The 19647-nt window shown below is 42.8% G+C and overlaps 1 protein-coding gene across 1 annotated transcript, besides 1 other annotated feature; it reads left to right on the top strand.

Annotated features, from left to right (window-relative positions):
• Positions 1-1294: 1294 nt before the first annotated feature.
• Positions 1295-1364: a mobile genetic element.
• A 17544-nt stretch (positions 1365-18908) lies between these two features.
• Positions 18909-19409, top strand: CG43131 (uncharacterized protein). The gene is made up of 2 exons (NM_001259995.1): positions 18909-18944; positions 18995-19409. Exons 1-2 carry the CDS (start codon positions 18921-18923, stop codon positions 19334-19336), a joined length of 366 nt encoding a protein of 121 aa, NP_001246924.1. The 5' UTR covers positions 18909-18920; the 3' UTR covers positions 19337-19409.
• The last annotated feature ends 238 nt before the right edge of the window (positions 19410-19647 follow it).

The raw sequence follows: 19647 nt of genomic DNA, 5'->3' as shown, positions 1-19647 counted from the left end.
AAAATACCAACCGTCCTACAAGTAAATACCGTCGTATGCCAATTTACTTTCAAGAAATACCCTTTCCATGCACTGGAAATAAAAAATAAAATTTCCCAATTTCCTTACTTAAGTAAAATCGTATTGTTTATAATTCATTCAACAATTTATATTCAACAATTTGAAAATTACCAATAGATGATACTGTAATTGGCGTGTAAACAGCCAAAATACTCAAATCAGGAAGCATTTTAGTGGCGAGACTCCGAATTTATATACAAAATTAACAGAATATGCAAACCTCTGCAACGCAATACAAAATAGGTGCATATCATTCATTCAAACAACTTAACAACTAATCGATTTTATAGTCATTGCAATTCAATTTAAAATATAGAAGAGGCCATGGAATATATGTATTCCAAAGGAAAACATAAATTCAATTTTAAGATGCGAATTGAAAACAAATATTATCAAAATATGATATCTATTACCTTTACAGCAAATACAAAACAATAATTATTTTCCCAAAAAGTGTAAATTTTAAAATTCCACTCTTTATTTCAAAAAGATTTCTTCAATATCTTTGAAAGCAATCTTACATCTCATTTTGAAAGTAACGTACTTTCACACTTCGCCATCCCAAGTTCAACAGTTTTTAATCGAAACACATCCTTAGAAATCGGGATGGTGCCTGAGAAAACACCTTAAAATGCGAAAGCGCTTTATTTTTAAATTCCGGTGTAGGAAAAAAAAAGTTTTATGGGATGTATTAGCTCAGCATAAGTTTCTAATAATTATATATAATCTGATATCTAATCTCATGTTAATTGAACATTTTTTGACCCGATTGTTGACAAGCAATTACTACAGAAGTCTTGTACCTTTTCCTTTCAAAAATGAGCCGTGCCATCATATTTTCGTTGATTTATAAAGTTCGTAGCACATTTTACATTTAATAAGATTTCGTAGCACTCAGGCATTGTCTTGACATATGCAATCTTACACAAGTTCATTGTATCGAACCCCGAAACATCCGGAAGGTGGCACTTAGCTAGCTAGTAAAAGTGGAATTAGTGATTTGGACGCAAGGTGGCGCTTTATTTGATGTCTTAAGAGTAAAACGCAGTGTTGTTTGCATAAACGATTTAAAATTATTAATATTATTTATTATTAATTAAATTATTTCTTAAATAAAATTTTTATTTTTTAATAATAATGGATAATAGAATAACTTTTTTATATAATTTTCAGGGTGTGGCGCAGCGAAACTACTTTAAACCTCAATTTAATACACGTAACTTATATAGAGGGATTAGTAGATTCCTTGATAAGTATGTAACAGGATGCGTTTTCGACCCTACAGAGTATATACATATATATATGGATGATCGCTGCGATATCGGGAACTATAAAAGCTAGATAAGTACAGTTGATTTAAACTTTTTATTATTTGGAAATTCCTTGTAGAATCTGATGCACATGCACTTTTATAATGAAGAAAATCATGAATATTTTTGGTTTTAATGTATAAATTTGGAGTCCAGCTTCAGTTTTATTTCTGTATGGGTTAGCGCAAAGACACTAGAATTCTAGTATTTAGTATTCCTATCCTATCCTTAAATTGTATATAAAATATTTAAATGCGGGTCACTTGTCTGCCATTGAATTGTCTGCCAGTGCTGAATTCTAAGATTAGACGAAAGATTTTGAAGTCTGACTACACGCCTGATGATAGATAATAACACTGATTTATGATTTAAATCAATTTAACGTGTGTTATATTTGTTGATGCAGATCGTACAAATCATTAATTATACAAAGGTGCATTTATTTATTTCAGCCGTGCTCTATTCGAAGGGCATTCCGTGTCCTTTGTTTGCCAATTGACACGGATTGGCATTCCTGATTAGTGCGTCGGATGTCGCTCACGATATGGAACGATTCATCCCTGGGTGTCCTTCGCTTTAAATCTCCGCTTTTGTTTGAGTTTGTCGTAAAAATAGAATAAAAATAAATCTCGCTTCATTGAGGTCCTTTGTGCTGGCGCAGCGACTATCTGCTTCGTTTTACTTGACGAGTCGTGCGAGTGGTATTCCGAGGGTGCTGCCAGGCTTCCACGTAAGCTGCTCGTTCTGCTGACAACCCCTGTGCCTCGCTCATCCTGACCTGTTGGCCAGATTAGGTCCAAAGCCGATCCGAACTCGAGTCCGAGTCCGAAACCCGCAGACAAGCCGCATTTGAGACGACCGAAATCAGTCATAATATTTCAAATTCATAAATTGATGCGTATCACATTAGGAGCGACAGAACGATGCCGCGTCTAACGGTAACGATGCCAGGACCTGCCACGCCCCCCGCCCCCTTCCTCCTTCTTCACCTTCTTATGTGACTGCGAATCCACCCTCGGAAACTGACTTTGATAAACGCGTTTTTGGCAGGGGGCCATGACACGCCCACGCTTCAGCGTGTTGCGCAAATTTGGTGATAAATAAAAAATAAAAAAAGAATAATAAGGTTCGTTTTGTAAGTGCACTCTGGGAAAATGTTTCAAAATGCCTTAAAAGCGTTTAGTACTCGTATGTTTAATGTGGCCTAAAAACTAAATGTGTAAGAAGGTTGATGACATCTCAATTTTGGTAAGATTCAGTCGTTCCATTTTCGACCAAAACTCCACAAATCTGCTGAGCAGTGCACATCGCTTTATTGGTGGGCGGCGATGAACAACTTCTTTGATTTTGCTGCTCGATTGATTTTCCCGCTCCAAGAAGACGCCTGGCTGTCGCCTTTTCCCGGTCCTCGTCGGAGTCCTTTTCACTTGCACCTGCTGCAAGCCACACAGTTACCCGACCTGGAACGACTCCTGCCTGTCCCTGAAAGCAGAGGACCCTGCCCATTTGCAGGATATCCCTCCGCAGGCCCAGCCGTCGTTCATTTTATTTTGCTCTGCTCCTCTTCGCACAGCCATAAAACAATAAAGGAGGTTTTGTGTTTGAGTTCCCACTTCGAGGAGTCACTCTCGCTGGAGAAATGCTTTTCTAATTAAATTTTATGACTTGCCTGATGAAGTTTCCGCTGGCTCTTCGTGATTGCGATTGGGATAGGGATTGAACTATTGATTGGTCACGAATGGGAGATTGCCCCGGGGCGTCTGGCAGGGGATGATCCTTCGGTGGAGATAGCAGGCCAAGTTAAGTAGTGACGGCTGCACTTTAAATTATACTTTATCAACGCCAGTCGAGTCTGAGCCGGGGATTCTCAAGGCTTTGATGTAAAAATCAAGTTTATATCGGTTCACATCAATTCGTTCCGTTATATGCGACGGTTTTTTTTAGTAGAAAAGAAGTTGAATACCATAATAATATATTAATTATAATAATATATGCCCTTGTGTTTGTTTATAAAATTTGTGAAAATATATCCCTTATGTGTGGCTTTTTAGGGCATAAAATATGTATTCAATTAATTAGAATAAAATAGGAAAATTCCAGTTGGCACTAAGCTCCGAAAAAGATTTAAGTGAATGGTATTCAAAGATGCAATTTTTTGCTAATAACCGTCCTGAAATTGCTTAACAAGGCAGTGACGATATCTAAATGTAATTAACTACGAAACATAATATTGGATACGATAGAAAGTTCTTCTGAAATTTCTCCAGATTAATTTGACCGGCATGAAATGCCATTAACTTGTACACTTTCATTTCCACGTGGTGCCGATCTTCAAGTGCTACCATCCAATTGGTAATCCAAGTAGACCCCAGCGAAGTTCAGTGGTTTCTCCTTGGGCTACCACGTACCTACCACGTACCTACCACCTACCCCAAAATCCCTCCGCTTCGCTTGTATTCAGTCCATCGCGTTGGCTGCCATGCAAATTTCAGCGATTTCCCAAGCATTTCGCCGCCACGCTGAAAATTGACACCTAATGCCCACGAAGGAGGAAAACTCTGGCATTCGGTGGGCCATCCACTCCCACTTCCGCTCCCTGGCTTCTTATCCTTTATCCACTTTTCCTGACACAATAAGAAAATGATCACAGTCTGAAACCCACCAAGTATCCAGAACTTGAAAAGGACTTTCACAAAGTGCAACATAGTTCTTAGGCTCTAAAAAGAAGATTCCGATTTTTCTTTATCCTTTTCCTATTACATAGTGGGCGATTTAGATATCCCAAGTATCTACGATTCCACCAGATAAGGTGTCGTGTTTTACTGAAATCTCCACCAAAATGAACAACAATCCACCATATTCGCTGAGTGTATCTGAATAAGGGCCAAGCGAATGCTCAAGCAATTGACGTAAATAAGAAGCAGTCTGGGCAACGTCAGCGCCACGATGACGACGCCTGTAACCGGAGATGGCCGCAGGATGAGGATGAGGAGGAGAACGATGTGGGGATGGGGCCAAGGATGAGGATGAGGCGAATACATATAGATATAAAAATATATAGCATACGAATGCCCTGGCCACAGCTTGAGCTTGGAAATTGGAAAAAGTTATGCAAATCTGCTGACGACGGGACAGGAAACGAGCGCACTGCCAAGCGCCAGAAGTGAATTAGTTTTTATTTCCAGGCTCTGCCTTCCGCCCCCTGCCATTTGCCACTTTTGTGTGCAACTTACGTGTGACAGTGCCAGTGTGTGTGGGCACGACTCAGGAGGACTCTGGCAGGACTCTGGCCGTCGAACTGTTGATGTCTATGTGTGCGCAATTATAATAATCGCAATAATAATAATAACAGAGGCATCCAGCAACATGGTTGGCATGCAACGTGACGAGAGTTGCTTGAAGGAGAACCAGTACACTCAGAAAGTACTCACTATCTGCAGGATGCTGTAGACCTTTTCACTGATAAATACTATAGCAGAGTATGATGCTTACTGAATTTCTCGTTGTGCAGTGGAATGGGCGAGTTCCGGCCAACAGTTGTGTGCGCAAATCGCTCCGTTGTTTACCGATGGCATTAAAGGCTTTCCTGCCGCACGGCCCACGGCCCACGGCCCAAGAACCAAGGACCGAGGACCACGATCCAGGGCTCGAACGACGTGCCTAAGTAAATAGCCAGGACACCAGGAGATGGAAAGAATAGCAGCTCACTCGGGCTCAGACTCAGCCGCATGGATTTAAATTCCCCGCGCGCCGTTGTCCTAATTACAACTGCCAACGCTTGGCTGCCTCTGACAGCACTTGCCACCCCACAGGATCGAGGATTCCCCTGCCGTTTTCCCGTTCCCCGTTCTCCGCTACCCGCTACCCTGTTCTCGTCCTAACGTGCTTAATGCCAATTAAGCGTTTGCCAAACACCCTTCCTCGCCCCATCCAGACCCCTTTGTCAATGTCACCCTCTGCTATTTACACTCCGCCTTTGATATTTCGCTTCGCATTGATTTTATTTTTAATATTTTTGATTCTTGCTGGATTACTGGATTACTGGATTACTGTTTGCCCAACTTTTCCGATCTGTCTGCGATGTTCTGTGTCCCGCAATTCCCTCAGTCTCGTAGATAGTTGTAGTTAATTGGATTTATGCCGGTGATTGGGTCGTTGGGACTTGCATACCCTGTGCTTCTAAGGTCAAAGAGCATATTGGGTTGGTGGGTTGGGTTCTGATACGTAACTCAACGAAAATAAATATATTGTTTTATACCATGAGAAAGGCATACAATGTGCTTAAATCTTCTAACTGTAATTCGTTTCTACACTCATGTGAGATTAAGTAGATGTCGTTTATATTCTAGCCGTAAATCATGTCTAACGAAAAGATACTCGGTACTATTTGGTCGAGGAACTAGAACATATAATATTGCCTATTTTATTTGATGAGGGATTGAGTTGCCTTGGCGATCGTTTTCAAGGTATCCAATTTATTCTGTCAAAATATGCAAGTAATTGAAATTCGATAATGAGGTAGGAAACGCATGGGAAACTTTTGCCGTGACATCGCAGTATTATTTTCATACAATCATAGAATGGGGAAGTGATTTTCTTCATGGCTAAAACGCAATTACTGAGTGAGAAAACAAATAAACAAAATTCGTTTAAAAGGAGTCTTAATTCGGAGTCAGAATTTTTAAAACTGTGGAAATCCAACACATATGAAATAATCTAAAAACTCCCTTTTGGAATCCCCAACTGTTGTGATTGGTTTGGATTCAGTGCTTTTTGTAAACACATGATACTTCAGTCTGGCAAATCTCGAGCTCGAGCTAAATAAACCTCAGAAAACCTCGGCTAGTCCTTTCGCCTGCCGAATCCAAAACAAAAGGGATCGGCTGTAAGGGCCTGCTAATTGATATGGCTGGCTGAGATATGTGCAGTCTGGAGCCAGTGTTACTTAATTCCCCTCTGTAGATCGCCCCCGACCCACTGCCGCATCCACTGGGTGATTAAACTGCCGTGCGAATTACCGCATCTGCAACAACTGGACAGCATATGCTGGAAACCGGAGACAAAGGCTGAGCCAAGTCAGCCGTCTTATGAAAAATATGGAAACAAAAAGTTGTACAAAGGCAAAAATGTGGTAGAAACAAGAGATGATATGCCGGCAGCCACAGATCAAATGGCGCAAATCTTGCAGATACAAAGATACTTTTCGAATGCGGTTTTGCGGATTGGGCTGGGCCTCGACTTCGGCTCCAGCTGAATGGGATGGGATGCCCGAATGGGCATAACCGCAGCCAGGGGTCGCACCAGCGTTCCAGCCAGCCAAGTTCAAATTTAAAGCACTCGATGGCAGGCAACGTTATACGGCACATAATTTGAACTTAAAAGCAGCCTAACAACCGGTTGGAGGGATGGCCGCGGTTGCCTTTCGAAAAGAATTATAATAGTACGAAATTATAAATGGTTTGCTCAGGGTCGGGGTGTCTGAACCCCAGTCTATCGGGCCTGTTCTGGAAACTGTCCCTGGTTGCTTGCCAGTTTTCGGTCTCTCAGTCTCTCCAGCTTCATTCTTTCCTTTGTTTGCTTTATGATAGGGCTTTTCTAACTACACTTCGGGTGCTCACCAGACTTACACTGGGGAGGATGGGGGATATAATCCTTAGCTCCTTAGCAGGATGCCATGGAAAGATGACTTTATTTGGCAGAACCGAGAATTCAATAATTCAAGTTTCGTAAGTTTCAAACACTTCACATAAATGAATAGGCATCTTGTCCTTCTTTCTCGCAGTGTACATAATATGGGTAAGCTCCTTGCCCCTGGCGACGCAACTAGACGTCTCCTCCTTGGGCATGCCAATGATTATTATGTATGCTCAAATTCTATGCACGTACCGGCAGTGAAGCTTATCTGTATCGAATATGATTAAGTGCGCTGCGCTGCGCTGCTCTCGACCCTCTGTTCAAGCCGTCTAGGCAGGCTGGAACCACATTCACAGCCAGAGCCAGAAAAATCAGGAACTGAGAGCTAGCCCAGTCGGAGGCACAAATGCCGAGGCAAGGCCTCGTCGGACCTGAACGTGCAACATTGAAAAGGGCACAAAGGAGCGGAGCGAGCGCTAAGTAAACACAAACAATTGCTGGCAGCATCGCAGCAGCATTCTACATTCAGCATTCAACTGCAGCGTATAGCTTCAGCTTCAGCTTCAGCTTCAGCTGCAGATACTGATTCAGATTCTGATTCTGAATCCGCCTGGCAGGCATCCAGATCCAGACGCGGCCTGCAAATCCTCACAGTCATCTTCCATTTCGGGCTCAGGCAGCGGCACTCAGTCCACTTGGCATTTGCATTTTCTGGATAATTCATTAAATGCAGGGCTGCTTCTTGGCTGCCTGCTTTTTACTTCTCAAATTGAATAACACACAAAGCGAAATTTGCATTTCTTTTGAATTAAATGGAAGCGATGGAGGCTTCCTAGTATACTAAATACTTCTGGGGAATTTCAACAATTGCTTTCATTCATCTCTTCGAAAGGCAGTTATTCACGGGCACCCATGTGTTTTCACTCGAATATTCAAATTATGTTTATCGATTTTCATCTCCGTTGAAAAGTCACAAATGACTGGGCGCATGAGAAAATTCGTAATGGAATTAGGGCTGATTGAAACGCTGCTTAAATTAAATTAATTTCAAAACATTCCAGTCGCTTAGATAGGAAGTCCGATTACATTAAATGGTAAATGTGATTATGTGGAAGGGGCAGAGACGTTCTTTTATCGACGAGTCAGTAAAGGCCTGCATATTGAAATTCAATTGGTGATTTAATGCCAGTTCAAAGATATCTTAGACAAATTTAATAATAAGTGACTTAAATTTAGAAGCTACTTTAGAGGCGACTATGAGCCAAATACAAGCTAATATATATTGCTATATTAAGCAACTTTAAAGTGCAATTTAAAAGTCGTTCGAATACTTGACTTTATGTGAGTCCAGAGTAATGTGTGTAGTCAATTAATTCACCCCTTGGTAATTACGTTACATTTCGTTTGACATTACAATCTTTATTCATTATGGAGCTCATTTGACATCAGCAGCAGGCGCAGTCGAAATTAGCATTTTGCGAGATGTTCTGAATCGCTTTGCGACAATTTGTAATCGAACTAATTAGTATGCAGGTATCGCAAGTGGGGACCATAAATCTGAGTGGTCGAGTCTGGCAGATAAATAAGAACGAAACATGTTTGTTAATCCCCGTCACTTGCCATCGATTTAATTATATTGATGTGATCCCTGAATTTATGCGATCCGCTTGAGCCACACTCTATGGCAGTGGAAGTGTGTTCGAGCGGGTTCAAAGGCCAGCTGATATCGACCTGGTCGAGTGAGGGATTGGAGTTCCCTGGGATCTCGGCCCTCGAGTAGTCTCCACTCTACGGTTGAGCTTCCCATGATTTATTTGATTTATAGCAATTGCTTTTTATATTGCTTGTTGTTCGGCGTTTTTCAATTCAGATTCGGATTCTTATTCCGATTCCTCGAGCACTTGAGCTTCTTTCTTCTTTTTTTCGTTTTCGATTTTGTGTGCGCCTCTTGAGATCGCCGCATTAAAATTCAACTCGTACTCAAGTCGTGAAATGCTTAATACTTGAGATACTTTTGTACTCGTTTTATTTGCATTTAAATTTCGGAGACACTCGACTGTGAGCAATTTTCTAAAGGCTTTCCTCACTCCTTCCCCGCCCTTCCATTAGGGGTTGTTCCTCCAGAACGAAGTGCATACTCGTATATTAAATTGCTTCGTATGGCGCATTAATGATTCCGGGGAAGGTCGCGTCTCTCAACCTGTCATTAAGGAACCAGATACCTTGTACTTATTGCCAGATACTCACTTACAGGGATGCTCCCATCCATCCGTCTGTCCGTTTGTTCGTTCATCCTAACTGTGAAAAGGTGCAAACATCCTGAACTCTTGTCTGAATGCAAAAAATTGCAAATAAACGGAGGAGAAGGAGGAACCCTCTTCTCGAGCTCCTGGGAAATTCACACGGTGCCGAGGAGGAGTCCTTGTGGACGAACAATGCCGGGCAGCAGAACGGTAAATGTGTGTCGGGCCAGATAAAAACCAGATCCCAACGAACTCGGCTGCTGTGCAAACAATTAAAGTGACGAAGACGACTAAGGGGCGGACATCATTGCAAGGTGCAGCTTGCATCGGCGTGGCACTTCCGCTGAAAAATCCAGGAAGACACAGTTTCAGCTACACGGAGAAAAGTATCTCGGGCGCGCTTTAAACATATGCAGATATTATCCGTTCATTTTTTCAGGATCTTGTATTTAAATTGTAACTTACATTCTTGGATGATTGAAAAGTTTAGGCCAAAGAAATGTTTTATTAGTAAAAATCGAATGCCTGAAAACTCTTCTTTGGCGATGGGTTTTAAAAGTGAGAGCAGTGCATATCCACAGCAGTAAAAGATACATATGCGGGTGTTCGTTGAAGTGCGGAAAATAAAACGCAGACCGAGATTCCTTCTTTGATGTGTGAGCTCTGAAATATTATTATGATTGATGGGCGCGAAACCAGAGCATCAGGCGCACGAAAATCGAAGTAGAAGAACGGTCGAGAGTCGCATGATGTGAGTTATTTTCATTGGAAATGAGGCCTCGGAATTAGTGGGGATTGTTCCATCCTCAAGGTCTGCGACTCTGGCTCGCCCATTGTGCATTGTCGAGTCCGCTCCTTTCAGCATATTCCTCCACTTTTTGTTCGGGACGTCATGCGTATAGAATTTCATTTGATTGAGCGCTTAATCAAGCAAACATTAATGTGCACTTAATAATAAAAAGTGTTCGGGCACCGTTTCATTTATCGTTTATCTGCTCAGTCGTGGCTGAGTGAAGCCCGTGGATTGCCGGACTGCTGGTCACGACGATAATGACTGGACAAAGGATTGATCGGTGGTTGTAAATTAAAAAATGTGTATAGGAACGTTATGTAGAGCTCGAGGACGAAAACGCAGGCGCTTAGAAAAGGGTACGAATCTATAAAACTTTTTATGGGTGGGAGAAATCGTTTGAGCCGCAATCAATCGCCATTCGAACTTTGAACTGTAAAACCCAGCGGAATTAGTCAACAAAAGCTTATCTTTGATATGGGTAAAAATGGGTAAATGGGTAAGTTAATAAAGCAATGCTATATATAAATGATATAGCGGAGTGTTGTATTGTACCGATGAATTGTAGAAGTTTTCTAACGTTTCAATACCCAGTGTATTACCTTTGCCGAAAAGTTCCTATCCAATGGGTCCGTTGGAAACACGTAACTCTCTCTGTGCAGATTTTATCCGCACGTTGCACCCAGCTCATCCATCTGAGCGGGAGTTCCTCGGGGAACCGACCACCCATTGATATCGCCTCGTAATCATGGACCAGTTTACAAGCAGAGTTATGTCATGCCCAACCAGATCCAAATGGGCCATAGCCCATTGCAGAACGAAAAGAGACTCCCGCTTTTTCTAAAACCTCCATTGTGTGGCCCCGAGTTGATTGTTTCATTTGCATTGTTGATGCTGCATGGCAGCTTTTTTATTACCGGCATTATTATTTTGCGTGTTATTAAAGCGCAAGCATTCTTTACCGATATGTGTGTGGATGTATCTGAACGGTGTTCAGTTGTTCCTCATGCTGGAGCCTAAAAAACAGTCGGCGGATGTCGAGCGATGGAGGGGACTTTAAGCTGCTTTCCGTCTGACTGAATCGGACGGCCTTTTGCAGTGCTGAGCCGTTCTTTCTGTTCTTCAGGCCCACAAAAGGCAGAAGCAGAGCCCCAGACTTGCCCATAGAATTTGTATGAAATTTAAATACCTATTCGGCATTCAAAATGCGAGGCAACTGCGCAGAGACCTAAATACTTAAGTAGTTTCCGAGGGCTGCCAAAGACACTCAGCAGAGGAGGGCGACACAAGTCGGCGCTTTCATATGCAGACACACGTTCTCCTCCGCGGAGGAGGCCCCAGATACAAATTCGGATTCGGATTCGAAGTCGGATGCAGATGCCGGCAGACAGATACAGATACTCGAATACTTAGATACTCAGATACGGGCGGGCATAGCAAGCTGGATTATGCCTACAAACTACGAGCACTTCAAATTGTGTGTGCCTCACGTAAGATTTAATCTTTATTGATTTATTTTGTTTGGCTTTAATTTATGACGCCCGAGTAGGCCATAATTTTTTCTATACATATGTACATCTTTCCTCCTTCGCCTACTGCACAAGCTCAAATGAGGAGTGGTACGGGGTATCGGTAGTCGGGGCTCACCATGGCTTACCCAGCTGTGCCATATTTCACCGGATGGGATGGCAGTGCAATTTGCATTGTGGGCGTGATAATTAATTGGCGGACATTGTTGCGGGCTTCAAACATGAGCTAATCAGTTGTGGATTAAATTGGGGAAAGTTGTAGTGAAATACTCTCTTTGCCATTTAGTATTAAAGGGTTAATGAAGAAAAGAAATCATATGCATAACCTTTTTCACTTACTCCACCTTTCAAGAAAAAACCTTAAGATCCCCAAGGGCTCGAAATGCTTTCTCATAATAAAAAGCGTTGTTTTGGTTTATGCAAACACAATTGCTCGCTTCTCTGCACCTCTGCACCTGTTCCAATACGTTATTCAAGGAAAGCACCTTTGATTATTTCCCTCGCAATGTCGTCGCCGAGCTGCAAACTTTTTAGCTTGGCTTCCTATCCCCATTTGGCCCCAGATTCTTGGATCACAGCTTGTGGCAACTTATCAGCTCCTCCCCCGTCGTCATGGCTGACAACCCTTGCAGGTAACCTTTCATTTAACATTAACCACCAAATCCCAGCAGCCGACTACTATTCATTCCCCTTCGCTCGAGCTTCGTTACCGAAACTTCAGAGTGGCAAAAGGAAAATGTAACGCACCGAAACGCTCTTGTAACTTGCTATCCAGTTAAGTTAAAAGTTTTCGCCGGAGCAGAAACCGTTAATCAAAATTAATTACACATAAGCAGTGCCAGTCAGCCCCTCCCCGCCCTCCTCACCCCCTTCACAATCCGGAAAAGTACGTGCCACGCCCACATGCGACATGCAAACGAAGACAAGAAAAACGCCGAAGCAGCAATTGTAATTTACTTAATGAGCAACATTTAGCCAGCCGACGAGTCCAGATGGTCATAATGTGAAAGAATCGAATGAGGAGGAGGGGGGAAACTACAATACTATTGAATAGATGGCAATTGGTATCCAATAGTATATGGTATATGGTGCTAAGTAATTGAGATAATTGCGGATTTTCCTACTATGAAATAACTTATATTATAAACCAACTATATAAAATACTGTTAATATTCGGCAAATTAGTATCAGTGCATTAGGCCTTGGCAACCAATATATATTTCTAGGAAACTATTTATTACACAAAATTCTGATAAAGTCTTCAGAAATTATGAATATATAATATATAATATATTGCATTACAATATATGTCAGATTGCACTATAATATCTGTCAGATCTTTGGATCCAATCTATCGAATGATGATGAATGATGACTTATTTGCCATCTCTAACTTCAGCGGACTGGAGACAGATGACCACGCACGGTGGACATGGAGTAACCGATGTCGCCAGTTGGCCACTGCGAAGTTGTGTAATTAAAGTTCGCATGACCGGTGTTGCATTTTGAATTGGAAATGGGCCGACGAAGGTGCGTCGCCACCCGCAAACCTCCAGGGTATTTACGAACCCGAAGACGTGGACACATCAACCCCAACCGGCATTTACATGTCGCATGTTCTTGGCATTTAATGAGTGCTACGCACATGAAAAAATGTTGTGGCAACTATTGATTTTCTAATCGTTTGCGGTCAATTTATTGAACTCCCCAATTATGCGGCACTAACTTGATTTTAATTGAGCTCTGCGAAGCGTTTAGTTGAAATGGTAATTAAATTTGAAGTAAATGGATCCCATGTGCATGGATCGAAATGTTTCAATTGATAGACAACCGAATCATTGATTTAAACGAGTTAATATACCATAAGCCCAGCCAATAGCATTTGATTACTCATTTCACTGGCTCTGTAGGGCACACTGTATCTGACTCGCTGAAATGCAATTCCCAGGCCTTTTCTCTGAGTGCACTTCGCCATTCCTCCCCCCCCCCCCCCAAAGTCGCATTCCTCCAACTGGAACTAGATATGTCTGCCTGAGTCCGCTTCTGATATCCGCAGACCCAAGTTTGCAGATCGATCGACTGCCATGTTCGTAGGCACGGCGTGTTCTTAAGTAGGCTGCTGGTAAGTGGACATTAGGGGCATTCTGCGGATGCTATGTAGGCATATGTAAGACCTTTTATAGAGCAGCGACTGACAGCCACTTGCCATTGCCATTCTCCTCGAGTGGCCATCGAGGAGAAATCGCCGAGAACTCCATGCTGCAAATAGCCATTGCTATTGACGGATGTGTGTTGGACTCTCCGCAAATGTACATAAGATGTTTGTGCCGCACAATGGGCTCTTTCTAGGTAGAAAGCGGGGTTGCTTCAATGACGGTCTTTGTACGTGTCGAACTGAAATTTCATATATGTGTAACCATTGTCAACCTATTACAACCAAAGAATAAAACCTAAGAATAGAATCGCCAGACACGTCAGTAAACGTTTTGAAATAATTTTATACTTCTTGCACGGCTGTATCTAAGTCAAGGTTCCCTGTAATAGTGTTATTGGGTTACTTTTAGATATTTCATAAAAATATGTACAGTACTAGTGATATCTTTTATAAAGACATAACGATGGTAACTAACTAGCGTATATACATGTAATATTTACTAATTGCGGGAGAACTCAATTGGTTTATCAACTTGCAACCTATGCAACCTTTTCAATTGAAATATTTTATCCTAAAACTCAGCAGTGCAGGGTAATCGGAAATCCCCTAGTGTGAGCGGTATTCCCAATGGAAATATTAGAATGGCACTCTGGGGGCTCTTGAGCATATGGACATGTGCTATATGCTATATGCTCTATGCGGAATTGCATCTGGAGTACGAGGCTCCACCTTCATCAGCATCTGCATCCGTATCCGCAGCGCAATTGTCATCATAGTCATCTATTTACAAGTATTTGCGCTGCTACAATTTTCAAACATTTTTTAACGACTTGCGGTTTATGGCGGGTCGGTTTGGCTGCATTTGGTTCGGGAATGGGCATGGGTATGGGTCTACAGTTTCGTGTGGTATGCCACACATGGCATCCCCTGCCCCGATCTCTCTGGCTGCTGATGCATTCATGTGGAAATGAGTGTAGCCAGCGCACAAAGTTGCATGTGCAGAGGGAAAAATAAATGTTATAATGCTTATGCTTATCTTATGAATAATGTCTGGGTTGTTCCTGTTGAAGATTGTTCCGAAATACTACATCTCTGTACTAAATCAAACCGTGTAGATCTGACTGAAGTTGCAAGTATGCCGAATTACAAACAGATTTCAATGATTTTTTCCAGTGCACAGATGCGAGAAAAGCGAAACAAAATAGAAAAGAGGAAAGCAAACAAAACCAAGCCTCGCAGTGGGAAAACAATGCCAGTTTGCGCTGCTTCTGCTGCTGCTGGCGATGGCGATGGCGATGGCGACTACATAAGTGGTAATAATAATTCCGCTCAAGAGGCGTCGCCCGGCGTTTCATTTCAATGACACACAAACCAACAACAACGACCGCCTCTGCTGCTGATGACGACGACAACGACGATGACGTCGAGGCGAGGAGGATGGGGTTCCATGGGAGGCTGGGTGGTTGGGTGGTTGGGTGGTTGGGTGGTTGGGGGACACACTGGAGACGACAATGACGGCGCTGCCGCCTCATGATGCCGCTGACGTGAATGGAGAATTACTGAATGCTAGGTGCAGCGGCAGCTAAATCCGTGTTTTTGTCATCGGACGACCCGCATCGCCTAAGCCGCACATCGTACATATGATCCGATATGAGCCGCATTCGGAGGAGGCAGACCCACAAGGGTTAGTTTCCCTGAACGACGCACAACGAATGCTGAATGTCCTTCCATTGAATACAGACCTAGCTTACAACGCAGAGGATTTCGACTTTATTAAGAGCTCTAAATAGCGAGTATTATCTAACCAATAGTTTAATCGTAATTTGTACTAACTGGCGAAATTACTTTGCTCAAATTAGTTGAGAGCGTGTTCATCAGCAGGGCCGGAACCATCCCCTCCCTTCCCTCAGCCACACCCCTATTGTTTTGCGATGGCTTAATATTGCTTATGCACGACTCGTCACTCATTCATTGCCCCAACCGAATGTCTATTAGGGGGATAGTCCGCTGCCCCGTCGCTCGTCGCCCTGAAAATTCAAAGTCTGCTGGTGGCTCCTTTGATTGCATTGTCTCGTCATGGTCTCGGGTTCGAGTGGTTCCTGGCATCGCCTTTCCCCCCACCCTTTCTTTTTATAGTTCTCTGGGAGCCTTGCAGTCCCCTACCCCTACCCCTACCCCTTCCCAAGCTCCTGCCCTTTAGGCCCAGGGGCTCATTTCGGGGCAGTTCAGGGGGGAACAACTGCAGCGAATTATACAGATCAGACCCCTTTTCGAGTATATGTTTTATGGTATATTCTGGTATCCGCCCATGTACCGATTTCAACGCTTCTTGCTGCCACTCACTTGACATACAATTATGTTGATGACATTGTTGTTTATATGCTTCTTTTTTTTTTGCTGCTGTCGTCGTTGTTTTTGCTTCCCCTCACTGCAGTGGGGGCAACAACAATGCGCACCATTTTTATGGGCATTCTGGCGCTGCGGACTGTGTATACCATACGTCATACGGGCTCCCTCCTCGTGCATCTCGCAGATCTGTCTTTGGGCATGGCTAAATTTCCTCCACCCGGTGTTTTATGCCAAGGATATAATGCATATGGTAAAGTTCATGTAACACCCGATTATTACACATACAAGAACAGAAGGAATCAACTTTTGATTTTAGATTGAAAGCTCTTTATAGTAACCTTTGTTATATGGCATAACTCGTGCATCGAAGTATGTACATAATGTATTGAAGTCGAAAAACTCCACTGTATCTGTAGTGACTAACTTGGAACTCACGGCCCATTTAAAAATTCGACTGATGTAGATGAGGCTTGCTGCTGTTGCGTTTCCCCTTCGACGGATTCTATATCTGGGCATATATGCCCCTTCAAGTCCTCTTGGCCTGCCATCGCAGTCAGAGTCTCATTTATCCATTCCGAGAAGCAGCCGAATGAATTACTGCTTCTAAGGATTCCATTCCTGCGAGATGATCAAATGCGTTTCATTGGACAAATGTATGGAGTGGGGAGCGGGAGGAAGCTGGACGGCCATTAACTGGTTTTCCTGCTCCCGCTCCGCGAGGATGACCCGTAGAAAGCCCAGATTACGCCTAATGAAGAAAAATGAATTACATCGATGATTCGACAGATTCGAGTTTCCAACGGCGAAAGTTTTCCGCTGCCCCCGAAGGGAGCTTTATCTGGTGAGTTGCCACCCGGCACGTAACACGAAATATGCGTGTAAATTTCATTTATTGATTTATGGCGAGGCACGTAGCTACTACGAGTATATATATGTTCATGTGTGGGGAAAAGCATTTGTATAAATACGCAAAATAATGGCATCTCCAATGTGCGAACTTCCCTGACCATAAATCAAAATGAGCCCGGCAAACAAAACGATTTCCCTGCCTCCGCCTCGCCACTCCTCGCGAAAATCCATATACGAGTATTCAGCTGGGCCAGCCTCGCTGGAAAAGTTCTATTTGATTTCGTATTAGAGCGAAACTGCTGAGTTCACATAAATTGCGCTTTTAAACGAAAATTAGTGGGGGCGGGTGGAGCAGAGTGGAACGGAGTCGGGAATCAGCTCGAGAGATTAAAGTTGGCAACGTGCCGCAGTACGTGGCTGGGAAATCAATTATGGCCCGGCATTTCTGCCATCTCAGCTCGACTGTGGCTCTGGGAGCAGGAACGTGGAAGTTTTTTGGACCGAAAATTACTTGCGCAAATATTGCTTTGTTCAATCGGCGCCGCAGCTTGGAAATTATGAGGCAAAACTTCCAGGCGGAGCAATAAGAAAAGTTTTCCCTGGACAACTGTCTCAGATGTCTCGAGAGAACTTCTCGACGGCACACGGAAAACATTCGTTTTGGGAATGGATGTTCAAGAATAAGCCACTTAAATTCTGAAATTAAATTTAATAATAAAAAATATATAATATTTACTTTTAAGATTGAATATGTTATCTGCACGGATTTCAAGATATTGTACTACAACATAGCTTCCCCAATATTTCATTTTTGAACTTGTTATCAAGTCTTTCATTATGTATTTCATCCGAGTTCAGAAATGGAATTATCATATAACCCAAGCCCTTGGGCGCACAGGCACTTCTTCAACAAAATTCAATTAAATTTCCCTCGAAGACAACCCGTCCCTCGGATCGCGATGATCTGACAGCCCCTCTATTGACTTTGCAGCCCAAATGAGATTCCCTGTCAAGGATGAGCGCATGTCCAACGCCCTTCCCGAAATTGTTTAATTGCACACACGCGGTCCGTGGAAGGGCCCTGGATCTCGGGCCAGATATCCAGAGGTCTACCTGCCCTCTCCCTGTCCAGTTCCATCCCGAACATATGGCGTGCCCAGCGAGTGGCTCGTAAAAAATTATCTCCTGCATTGTTCCGCCGCTCGGTCGGGGTGCCCATAAAATCGCAGTCCCAGATCCGACCCGAACAGAGCCCAACCCAACCCAAACCATTCCAAACCATCCCGAACCAACCAAACCCAACGCAAGTAACAACCCAAGCGAGCGGCGACGTCGGCATAAATCACTAGGAACTTGTTAATTGTGCGCCTATTTATTAGATGCATTCGGTTTTCGGGAAATTGAGGTGGTAAGTGATGGGCAGACACATGCCGCTAAAAGGGGAAAACAGACATCGAACAGGTGACTGTGTGCGCCAGCCTTCGATAAGGCAGAAGGGCTCCGAGCCAAAGTCTGGAAATCAAAGAGGCCGTTCGCGGAACTCACTTCAATCGGTCTCCAATAAACACCAAAGCCTGCTCCCCCACTCAACACCTTCGTGAGGTTGTAGCAATTAATAAGATGTACATATTTCGGGATGTTCGGGATAATATATGTATATATATATATTCGACAAACTCGCAGATCTATTGCTTGTCTCACTCACAAGTATCTGCAAAAACATGAACGTAGTCAGGAGAAGATTTAAAACACATCATTAAGGTGTCAGTGAGCAAACTTCAAAAAATTATATGCATGAGTAATACAAAATCGCAAGTATAATTAAAGATTCGAGCCGCCTACCTGGATGGCTGGTTCTTGGGTGGTTCTACCGCTTTTTATCTGAACTCAATTTGGTTTTGCATTCAAACTTGTTTTGGGCACCTTCATCTGTCGAATATTCTGAGCTTTTGAACAACACTTCACACCTAGTTGCAATTTGGTGTCAGTGGGTACAACACCATGGCTTTCAGACTAGTAACTCTGGTGAGTCCGAAAGTCATCAGGATTATTTTTTATAGAGTGACTATTCCCAGTGGATTGTCGTCCTGAGCTTGACTTACTCAAAAGTCACACCAGCCAACGGCGTGGGATATCAGCTGGAGATCAATCACCCAGATGGATCGGCTTTTCGACGGGAATCGGTAATCGAAGATACTGAGGGAAATGCAGAGCTCGATGGGGAGATTCAGCAAAAGTTCCCTACGCCGCATGAAGGTTGGTTACTGCTCTCCTACAAAATCGGATCCAAAGGATACAACGTACAATATTCCTACAAGGCGGGCATTGACATTTCCGTAGTGCCTATGGTGGCTAAAAACGAAACATTATCTATAAAAAGAATAGGAGTAATCGCTCTGAAGTCGTCAGCAGGTTGAATAGTATTTGTGTATTAAATATTGTCAATAAAAAAAATATAATGAGTAAATACCGTAAGTTCGACTTAGTTCGAATGGAAAATTAATATGGCGTTTATATTATGTGGTAAGTGTGGTCATTACTAGACATAGAAATATGAATATTTTCGGTGGTATAAAGTATTTTAACCAATGAGTCAATCATTTACTGCATTCACGTGAATTCATGAATGTAGTGTTCTAATATGTTTGAAAACCATCTGGATTGCTTGATTATATTTTAGTTTCTATTAAAATCACACTAGATGCCAACCTATATTACTGCCATTTCA

Source organism: Drosophila melanogaster, chromosome 3R, assembly GCF_000001215.4.
Source record: "Drosophila melanogaster chromosome 3R".
Classification (NCBI taxonomy): domain Eukaryota; kingdom Metazoa; phylum Arthropoda; class Insecta; order Diptera; family Drosophilidae; genus Drosophila; species Drosophila melanogaster.
Note: the sequence above shows the minus strand (reverse complement) of the source record. Positions and strands in the feature narration are given on the sequence as shown.